Genomic DNA, 10717 nt, shown 5'->3' with positions numbered 1-10717 from the left:
CACCCGAGCTGCATCCAGACCAATTAAGTCAGTTTCTCTAAGGCATCAGTTTTAAAGTTCCTCAGATGATTCCAATGTGCTGCCAAGTTTGAACACCTGTTCTAGACCAGTGGTTCTCAAATGTTAGCTGCATCAGAATCACTTGCAGTGCTTGTGAAAGCCCGCCCCCAGATTCATTAAGTACAGGGGGAGGGTGCCCTATAATTTGCACTCCTCATATTTATTCTAAGAATGCCGCTGATACTCAAAACATTGAATTCCTTTTGGGATTTAAAGTTAACTTTTTAAAAAAAGATATTTTATTTATTCATGAGAGACACACAAACACATAGAGGCAGAGAGACACAGGCAGAGGGAGAAGCAGGCTCCACGCAGGGAGCCTGACCTGGGACTTGATCCCAGGTCTCCAGGATCAGGCCCTGGGCTGAAGGCGGCGCCAAACCACTGAGCCACCAGGGCTGCCCGAAGTTGACTTTTATTTTGCACACGTGACAGCCATTGTGCTAAATGTTTTACTCACTAGCTCACTTAATCATTTTCACAAGGCTGCTTCATTCCTACCCTCAGAAAAAACACCCGACCTGAGATGCCTTTTGCCTGCCCTTTATCAGGCACCTGCAGCAGTTACTGTCCCATCACTTAGTGTGTTTCCTTCTGGGCCCTAACCACAGCCTATAATCTAATCTCCTTTCTTCCACTTACATGTGGACACCTTGCCCCGCGTCTAACGTTGACAGGTACTCTACACACTTCCTGAATGAATGAATCCACAAAGTAACCACAGGAGAGGTACTATTATGGTCTGTATTTCACAGACTAGGACGTAGATACAAAAAAGATTCAGTAATTTGCCCAAGATCATTAGTGGAGGAAGGCAGGCTCAGACTGTATCCTGGCCATAGCTGGGCTTTCAAACCACTGCAAGAATTGTCAGCCTTAAAATAGCAATCTTCTTTCTCAGCAAAAACTTACTCATCTAAGAATGTGAACTATTTTTGCCTTAGTGCCACTTGACTCAAAGCTTTCTTCCCAGAAAAAATAAAAATCCAGAACCAAAGCCCATGTGGTCAAACTGTAGAAACACTGGCAATTTCTTTTGCATTTCAAAACTCCACTGTTCATATCAGAAACCTACTTGCAATTTCCCAAAGCAGGTTAAGGTTCTACCTCATATAAAATCACATCAAAACCTTTTTATACAAAATGTTGGTATTTAGGGGAAGAAAACTACATGAAAACAAATGGATTTGAATTATGACTTTATTTAACATATCAATAATTTATTCTGGTAATAAATTAGTATGTACAGCAATCAAAAGTGTTGGGTGCTTTCCAAGAAAACAGTTTCTGAACGTGTACACTAAAATATATGTAGAATCATTTAAATAGGCAATTTTATTTTCAAACTCAGAAGTGTGGAAACATCAAGATACTGAAGAAGTATGGAGTCTCTTTCTCTAATAGTTCATGATTTAGTTTTGAGTCTATGTAAAGGTTTTAATCACCATTTCAGCTCCTGCAAGCTACAAAGCCTGAAATTATAATATTGACAGTTTATACAAAGTTAGTAAGAGACAGAGAGCCTGGATTACAGATCAGTTCTCAGAGGTCTGAAATGTCTGGTAAGGTACACAAGGCACATAATACACACAGAACTCTACTCATATCTGAAAGATCCTGGTTTTACTTTCTGCTTAACATAGGATTAAACCCTGTTCTTTTGTGGTTAACAAATTTAGTAACTAAGTTGCTTTAAAAACATCGCTCCCATCACTGCAGATTATCCCTGATTGCCAGTGCACTTTGATTTCATTTCTCCTGGTATGTTTACTTGGGTAACTTTTATTCCTTCTATGTTCATAGTACATCTACCTCAAAGGTGCCTTGTTCCTGTTTTAAATTCACCATCAGCTGAAGGAGCTAATGTCTGTATCTACAAAACCATCAAAATAAGCGTGGAACAGTTCATTTCTCTTTTCAGTTCATTCCCATTAGTTGGCACATACCATGCTCTCTTCATCTGAGCTGCCACTGGCTCCAATCTACCAGTGGATTCTTGTGGGGGATCAGCGTCCTCAAATAGAAATTAGACTGCTCATTCCACGAAGAATATGCCATATGCCATATAACATCACATAATCTACCCCGCACTTTGGCATACAATTTTTGGTCACTTATCAATCAGGTCGCAGGCTAATGGCTGCCCATAGCCATGCTGCTGGCAGGTTTAAGGAAAAAAAAAAAAAAAGACCAGTTGTTTTAACTTAAACCCCCAGTGTGTGCACAACACATTTATCAACCCAGTAATACAATAGTCACATTCTGGCAAGCTATTTTTTCTAACTGCAGGAACCATTCCAAAAGCCTACCAGACATCAGTGAGTTTTTAAAAATTTTATAAACACGTAACAAAATTGTGATATGAAAGAAATTTCTGAATTTTTATGTGATTCTAATTTCTTGCTACTGTACTGCAGCAAAGGAAGATTGATAACCTATCTTTATAAATTTCTTTTTCTCCAGGGCAACATTTCTCTGAGTGCATGTCTCGCTCAGTTACAGCTTCTATCTTTTATCTTACACTTGTTAGATGTGTCCCCAGGGACATTCTTATTTAGACTTAGGCAGCTCTTCTTCAAGTTCATCCTCAGGAGGTGCAAGAGTTGTTGTAGCTTTACCTTTTACAGGGAGTGACTTGATTTTGAGATAAGGCTGAAAGCACTGCTGCCAGCCATGAAGCCTTGACACAGACCCCTCTCTCGAATGCAATTTCATCAGCCTTATCTAAAGACAAATGGACAGACAAGATCCAGATACACAAACATTATCTGCTTTGACCTGGCAAAACCATCCAAGCATTCCATTTACTAAGTTGGCACGTTTTTCTCCTCTGGTTCTGCTTCCAATTTCACTTCCTTTGGCTGCTTTTCATCTTGTCCCAATTTTCAAGGAATATGCAGAATACTGATAGGGAAACTCCTGATTCTTTGACCATTTCACTTTTTGACTTTTCTTTCTTACTAACTTTTAGCTCTGGAAAAATTGTGAGCTCAGTAGATTTTCTCTGTAATACCATAACCAGAACTCAAATGTAGGAAGTATAGTGGAAATGACATGCCAAGCAGCGTTCTAATGAATCGAAGGCTAGGCAGACTGGCTTGGTACGGGACCTGAAAAGTACAGTGTGGATAAAGCAACTCATTTGCTTAAGGTTAGAACAGCAAAGCTGAAAGGGCTTTTAATAATCTTAATAACTAAGCCAAAAATATAATCCTTTTTGAAAATTAAGGAATCCTAATGACTTTGAGGTAGATGATGCTGTTACAAGAAAGAGATCAGGTGTAGGACATAAAAATAATGATACGGACAGAAAACATGCACTGATCTGAAATGATCTTCCTTTAAATTCACATGGAAAATTAAGAAAACTTCCAATTCAAAGTTCTAAGCACAAAATCCAGGCATGTCATGTCATGGACTTGCTTCTTTAATTGGAGATGAACTCAGCAGTCAATGGTAAGGATCCACACTCTAATGGAAGAGCCAACTACGGAACGGTTGTTTCCTGAAGAAGCCAGTAACTTCGTATTTGATTTTTCCAGCTTGGTTCATTCCCAAATGTTCGGGATTTGGATTCCTAAAGTCTTCTTCAGCATTTAACTAATTCTTTGTGGGTCGAAGGGGCAGGGACTGTTTCTCCACACATAAACTGATCCTAAAACAGAACAAGAAATTATATTAATCACTGAGTGTGTCATAAATGCATCAATATTACTTTAGTTTTGTTGCAAAATCAATCTGGCTGTTAGAGTTTTAAACAATTTTTTTGTTTCAAAGTTTATTTAGTAATGTCTACACCTAACATAGGGCTCAAACTCACAATCCTGAGATCAAGAATCACATGCTCTTCCAACTGAGCCAGTCAGGCGCCCTGCAGTTGTTTGTTTTTCATTGCCATCACTTCACTCTTGTTCAAGGAGTCAACGGCAACACCAGAAATATAATCCTAAAAGTGCTTCAGTTTTTAGTTCTGAATTCACAATTTAAAGCATCTTCTATTACAAAGCATGCCCACCTTCATTACAGAGCATCCACTTGTCAGAAATCACATTTACAATCATATATCACGTCTTTTAAGTTTCTATATTAATTACTACACTAAAACTTCCCCACTTTAATATTTGGTCATTCAAATACGTGTCCTCTTCAAGGTAAATACTTCTTCCAACTAAAAGGAATAGTTCTTTGTTTCCCAACACAGATAATCTGGTGTCAGCTACATTGTAATTGAAGTTCAATCTCTGATTATTTATCCTGGCTTCTGTCGGCTACCACAAGAAATCTCTGCCTTCCAGGTTACTGCTCATCTCCTGCAGTCTGATCCCCGCCAGGGTCAGGCCATATTGTGTCATCACTCTCTCACTCCTGCCCAGCACCTGGGAACTCCTCGCCTCTCCCCACCCCCAAGCCACCAAACTTGCTCTTTGGAATTTATGGTCTGTCATCAGCACACTGCTTCATATTCTCAACCTCTTTGCTGAGTTTGAGAATAGGTTATCCCCTAGGACATCGTTTCCCTTATAACCTCCAAAATGGTGGTCCTGCGTTCTCAGAGTGTTGGTACCACAGTCACTGGAGGAGGAACTGGTTCTCCCTTCTGCCACTGTTCTTCTCTCTCTAAAACCCACCAAACTTTGACTTTTATATCATGAGATGTATCATCACTGCACCCCTCTGTGTTTTCTGGACCTCGTTTAAAGTCCATGGTCAATGATCACAATCTCTTCTCTCCCTCCTAGTTAACAAAACTATAACCTTGGTTAAATCTAACTTCCTGTGTCTATATTCACTCATGTAGCTGAATGTCTACCACCTTAAACTCTCTCCTTTTTTTTTTTTTTTTTTAAGATTTTATATTTTTAATCATGAGAGACACAGAGAAAGAAAGGCAGAGACACAGGCAGAGGGAGAAGCAGGCTCCATGCACAGAGCCCAATGTAGGACTTGATCCTGGAACTCCAGGATCACACCCTGAGCCAAAGGCAGACACTCAACTACTGAGCCACCCAGGCGTCCCTTAAACCCTCTCCTGATCCTCTATCACCACCGGTTACTGCACCATGTCTCTGCTCCTCTTTGCAGCAAATTCCTTGAAAGAGTCTATGCTTGCTGCTTCCTATTTTTCTCTTTTTCTCTCCAATAAGTTTTCCACCAATCAGGCTCTGTATTACTTCATCAAAACTGCTCTTACCACCATACAAATGGCCTCCCTGTTAAAGCCAATGGTTAACTTTCAATTATTCATCAGTGGCATCTGACAAGGTTGTTCACTTCCCCCACCTCTTCTCATCTGGCTTCCAGGATATGGCACTGGTGGTTTCCTCCTCCTTCCTTTTTGGCCAGCTTTGCTGATTCCTCGTTTCTTTCCCTGACCTCTTAATATTGGGAGTGGCCTGAGCTCAGCCCATTCTTTTGTCCATCTCCATCTATATTCACAGCTCTGGTGATCTCATCCGATCTCATGGCTCTAAAGCTATCCAAATGCTGATAACTCCCAAATTCATAGCACCAGCTGATCTCTCTTCAAACTCTAGACTTGCATATCCAATTGCTTTCTCACTTGCTCTCCACTTGTATCAAAAACAGACCTCCTAAACTGAGTATGTCCAACTCCTGCCCTCTATACCTGCAGACACATACCTGTCGATTGATGCATCCCTCCAGTTATGAAGGCCACAAATATTGAAATCATTTTTGATTCCTCTCATATCCTATATTCAATCAGTAAAAATAAGCCTTATCCTTTAAAGTGCATTCAGATCCAAAGACTTCTCACCATCTCCAGCACCGCAGCCTGGTGCAAGTCATCCATCTCTTCCTGTGGTTCCTCTAACAGCCTCCTAATCATTACCCTTGCTATATCCTAACTCCTATCCTTGCTTCCTCTTAGTCTACTCTGTGCACAGCACCCAGAATCACTCTATTACAACTTAAGTTGGACTACAGCACTCTTTTGCTGGAGAATCCAGCAATGGTTCCCTAAGTCATTCACAGCAAAAGCCAAAGTGGCCCACAAACACCTTTAGGACCTACCTCACTCCACTACTTTCATCCTGGGCTACTCTCTCACTCTTGTCCACTCTGCTTTGGCCACACTTGCTGTTCCTTGATAAAAACAGGCATGTTCCTGCCTTAGGGCCTATCCACTGAAAGTTCCCTTTGCTGGATTACTTTTTATCCCCCAGGGGGAATCCCTCACCTCTTTCAATCTTTGCTCCGATAGGCCTGCCCTGATTACCCTATTTAAAAATTGCAACCTCTTCTCATACCAGCACTCCTAATCTCCCTTAACTCTGTTCTCTTTTCGTTCCAGAACACACTGTGACACAGGAATAAATCTGTAAACTTCTAAATTAGAGCACACTTCTCCCATGAGACCAAATGCCTGGTGCTCATCTCCCTATACTCATTTTAGAGTTCGTTCTTAAGAATGTTAAGCTCTGTTATATGTCAACTATATCTCAAAGAGAGAGAGAGAGAGAGCGCAAAAATGAAAAAAAAAAATTAAGCTTCTTGCTTAAGACTCCATTCAAAGTACTGACTAAAAGTTGGGTTCAAGGTGGGCAGTAAGAACATTGGTTTTCTATTGTCAATATCCTTCAGTGAAAATAAGAAAATGAAAGACCACAATGAAATTGTAAAATTGTAGCTATGACATATTTCAAATAAGACAATGCGGAGTTCTATAAGTAGATGTCAGGTAAAAAAATACTATACAATTGTTCCCTCCAAAATTAGTCTAGGAGCTCTGAACAATTTTAATTACTTATTAAATAAAGGAGGAATACAGACTGTCAATTAGATAACCTTCATAATTATTTTTCTATTTAATAAGTAATCAATAATTTTCATTAGCTACAGAGCAGTTTTCTTTTTTGCCTTTTCCAAAGCTAAAATGAGTTAGAGTTTTTAGAGTTGTAATTTATGATATGGCTGTTCATTAGTAGTTTTAAAATTTTGTTTTATGGGACAGCCTGGGTGGCTCAGTGGTTTAGTGCTGCCTTCAGCCCAGGGCTTGATCCTGGAGTCCTGGGATGGAGTCCTGCGTCGGGCTCCCTGCATGGAGCCTGCTTCTCCCTCTGCCTGTGTCTCTGCCTCTCTCTCTCTCTCTCTCTCTCTCTCAACTCTCTGTGTCTCTCATGAATAAATAAATAAAATCTTTAAAAAATAAATAAATAAAATTTTGTTTTAGGAGTGGGGGGGGGTAAAATGTTTAAAGAAAAACAGCAGTTACCTAACACACTTTTAAACGTCCTTGCCTCGCCATCCTCCCCCATACCTTTTACAATTCAACTACTTACCTTGTCATAAATCACTTTTATGATGAGAGAGCAGCTAGGACACGTTGCCACGTCTTCCCCATTCTCCAAATCTTCCTACAACAAAATAAGAAACGTTATAGTATTGTCTTCCCTTTGCGATCTCCTCCTCCCAAACTCTTTCCACCCCTTGGGTCAAGCTCGGTTGTGGCTCACCTCCCTACAAGGTATGTGAGGGCCAAAAAGGGCTACCTAGTGAAATACCAACTCCAGTTTCCCTGCCAAGTGATACTTTAAAAATACCCAGGCAGGGCAGCCCCAGTGGCCCAGCGGTTTAGCAGCTGCCTTCAGCCCAGGGCGTGATCCTGGAGACCTGGGATCGAGTCCCACGTCAGGCTCCCTGCATGGAGCCTGCTTCTCCCTCTGCCTGTGCCTCTGCCTGTCTCTCATGAATAAATAAATAAAAATTTAAAAAAATACACAGGAAGAGGGGTGCCTCAGAGGCTCAAGCACTCAGTTCCGGTCATGATCTCCGAGTCCTGAAATCAGCCCCACCCTGGGGCTCAGCACCCGGCCTGCAGCCTACTTAAGATTCTCTCTCCTTCTCCCTCTGCGCCTCTGCCAGATCCCCCACACCCCCATCCCCACCACTTGCGTACCTTCCCTCTTTCTCAAAAAACACAAGACCAGACCAGACCAGACCCGGGAAAGGTCAGCCAAACTTCATCAACTCAAAACCCCTGAGAAGACAAACACGTGACCCTTCCTCCAAAAGTCTCTCAGGACGTGGGACCCGAAGTGGCGGAGGATGGCAAGCCCGACGCTCCCCGCCGTCCAACCCTTCCCACCACCCACCCTCCACCCCTCAGCCCGACTGAAGGCCACGACGATGTGCCCACGGACATATCAAAGCATCAACTTTACGGGGACTTGGAGGCTGGACAAGCAGTGCGTGGACAGCTGTGAGCCTCAAGGCGACGGAGCGGCGGAGGGAACCGGGCGGAGCAAACACGCGCCTGCTCCCGCCAATCGCCGGGCGGGGCCTCCACGTTACCTTGGTAATGCAGAAGTTATCCCCACACGGGCAGGGGTAGAAATAGGTCTCCGAGTCTTCGTCATATTGGAAGTCCTCGATCTCCACCTCGTCATGAAACACGGCCATTGTCCCTGGGGCCAGCAGAGGTCGGTCGCCCCCGGGGACGGGCTCACTCCGCGGGCGCCGGTGCCAGCCCGGTGTGGTCAGCACGCACCGACTCAGGAACGATCGCTTCCGGCGCAGAGACAATGACGCAACTCCGGCGTCGGAGGCCAACTAGGTGACCGGGTAGCGGTCACCATGGAGATGGCGGAGCTAGGGGGCGGAGACACTGAGCGCCGCAGCTCCCGGCTTGGTGGCGAGTTCGCCCTTCCGGTCGTCGGAGGGACTGGCCAATAAGGTGTGAGGACTAGCTCGCGCTGCTGTGACGTCACGGCGCCGGAAGCTCTCCAGCGAGGGTGGCGGAGTTCGGCCGGGTGGGCTAGCGGAGTCCCGGCGGCGGCGGCGCTGGCGTTCTCCGTCCAGTCCCCAGAGTTCAGAGAGGCCTTGAGCGGAGTCCGCGGAATCGGTGGCATCGACCGGGCCCTCGACGTCCTTGGGGAGAAAGGGGCGCTCCTCTGGTTGGTCTGAGGAGGCGGCCGGAGCAGCCCTGCTTCTCGAACCTCCCCCTTCCTGCCTCCTCCGTGACGGACGCAAAGTTCGCTTGGACTTTTGATTCGCCCAGTGACCTTGCGCTCCGGGCGACGCCTTGCTGGTGGCTTCTGGCTGCACTCGGCTCTTCAGGTAGATCCGCGGCTCTTGCTCACCCTGGGTTCCCTTCGGATGCCCTAAATTGTGTTGTCGAGAGGACCCAGACCGTGGAGGCATCCTGAGCTCTGCTCCCACGTTTGCCAAGCATGTGCCTTCATTAATGACCATGATTCGCACAGCAGTAATAACATCGCCTTTTATTATTGGGAGTTTGCTGTAAATACTTGGTATTGCGCCAAGTATAATTCTTCCATCACCCCTGGGAAGTTAGATGTTATTCCGTATTATTAATCTTCACACTGAGATACGGAGAGTTGGTTATCTTGACTAAAATCTCCCATCTAGGAAACGAAGAGCCTCTCTGTCCCCAAAGCCTCGAAACAGATCGCTTAGTTTATTTGAACTGCGGTTTCTCCTTTTTAAAAGGAATGGCATCAGCGGACAGAGTTATTGCCTTGAGTCCTCTATACATTGGAATGAAGGGCAAATAAAAAGGTAGTTTGTCTTGAAAGCAATGCTAATGCCTGTTTCAGTGCAACCAGATTCCATGGAAGTATTGCTCCATCGCTACACGTGTATTCAAGTTTAGGTAGAGAAGAAATGCAGTGCAGTGAAAGAAGCACTTTTGAGAAATAGGTCTAGGGTCAGAATCTGCTGGGAACTAGTTCTGGGAGCTGGATACATTCTTTGGGCCTTATTTTCTCTTCCGACTAAAAAAAGGGTTGGATTAGAGATGGTATACAAGATCATGTACAGATCTAACATTCTACTTTTGCGTGGAAGTTAGGAGACTTACCTGGTTAGCAATTCTATATACCATATTTCCTTTATATCTACATGGTATGTTTCCCATATTACCATGTATACACACACACTCCTATGCTTATTTATGTACACATACTCAAAGGTTTGCATGAAGTTACTGATTTTATGCATACTGAGGTGGAGCTCCACCTGATTTAGCTCTTCTAAGGCTTGAAAACCTAAAGGCAGAGGAGTCTTGGGAGAAAAATCAAGAAGTTGCATTAAAAAAGTTTGTGGAAGGTTATCCCAAAAGCCTCACATTTTGCATAATTGAGCCCTACCTACCCAGCAGTTAGGCAACACTTATTAAACTTGTTGAGGCTTAACTGGGATGGTTTTGGTGTGACTGGGCAGAGTCAAAAATGCCAGCAAAGCCCACCCAGCTCTGTGGCTGCTCCCTGTATCTGTAGGCACAGGTACTTCCCAGGTAGTCTCTTGGAGATGGGAGAACAAGGGAGAGCCTTCCAGGATCTATTCTGTAGTCCCAGTGAGCATTTTGAGACTGGGAACCATCTTTAGTTCTTAACAGTGCTTCTCAGCATAAGTACCTACAAATGAAAGATGAGCCATTTTTGAATGTATGGAAGTGAGTGTGTTCATATTTGGTTCTTGGAAGTATAAATTAGTAGACCTTTTAGAAAGCAGCGTGGACCTAGCAAAAACAATTTGCTAGGGAATTTTAAAATTTGAGGTTAATAACCTGGACAGTTTACAGGAGTTGTCGGATTTTTTTTTAAATAATTTCTTTGTAATTTTCAACTTTTTTTGAGTATGCATTTACCTGAAATGAAAAAAGAAAAACTAGTGA

General features: G+C 43.5%; 2 protein-coding genes across 7 annotated transcripts in view; one reads left to right on the top strand and one right to left on the bottom strand.

Moving 5' to 3' along the window:
- Nucleotides 1–1242: 1242 nt before the first annotated feature.
- Nucleotides 1243–9047, bottom strand: DPH3 (diphthamide biosynthesis 3). The gene is made up of 3 exons (XM_026006449.2): nt 8374–9047; nt 7362–7436; nt 1243–3715 (listed from the first exon to the last, which is right to left on the bottom strand). Exons 1-3 carry the CDS (start codon nt 8479–8481, stop codon nt 3650–3652), a joined length of 249 nt encoding a protein of 82 aa, XP_025862234.1. The 5' UTR covers nt 8482–9047; the 3' UTR covers nt 1243–3649.
- OXNAD1 (oxidoreductase NAD binding domain containing 1) overlaps nt 8799–10717 on the top strand; it is a 37854-nt gene continuing 35935 nt past the window's right edge. For 2 of the 6 annotated variants that reach the window (XM_026006443.2, XM_072726797.1), the window contains exon 1: nt 9000–9138. The gene's annotated coding sequence lies outside the window, so the exon portion shown is untranslated. Of the gene's footprint in view, nt 9601–10717 lie in introns of all 6 variants that reach the window. The other 4 variants (XM_026006444.2, XM_072726796.1, XM_026006447.2 and 1 more) reach the window with 4 other exon arrangements.

Source organism: Vulpes vulpes, chromosome 11 (genome assembly GCF_048418805.1).
Source record: "Vulpes vulpes isolate BD-2025 chromosome 11, VulVul3, whole genome shotgun sequence".
In the NCBI taxonomy this organism is placed as follows: domain Eukaryota; kingdom Metazoa; phylum Chordata; class Mammalia; order Carnivora; family Canidae; genus Vulpes; species Vulpes vulpes.
This window is presented reverse-complemented; position numbering and strand designations above follow the sequence as displayed.

What these genes read in the sequence shown, in the direction of transcription:
- DPH3 (XM_026006449.2), bottom strand. Translation starts at nt 8,481, where the DNA reads ATGGCCGTGTTTCATGACGAGGTGGAGATCGAGGACTTCCAATATGAC. An exon ending in ATAACTTCTGCATTACCAAG is followed by an intron (nt 7,437 to 8,373) that starts GTAACGTGGAGG and finishes ATTTTGTTGTAG; the next exon opens with GAAGATTTGGAGAATGGGGA. An exon ending in TAAAAGTGATTTATGACAAG is followed by an intron (nt 3,716 to 7,361) that starts GTAAGTAGTTGA and finishes GTTCTGTTTTAG; the next exon opens with GATCAGTTTATGTGTGGAGA.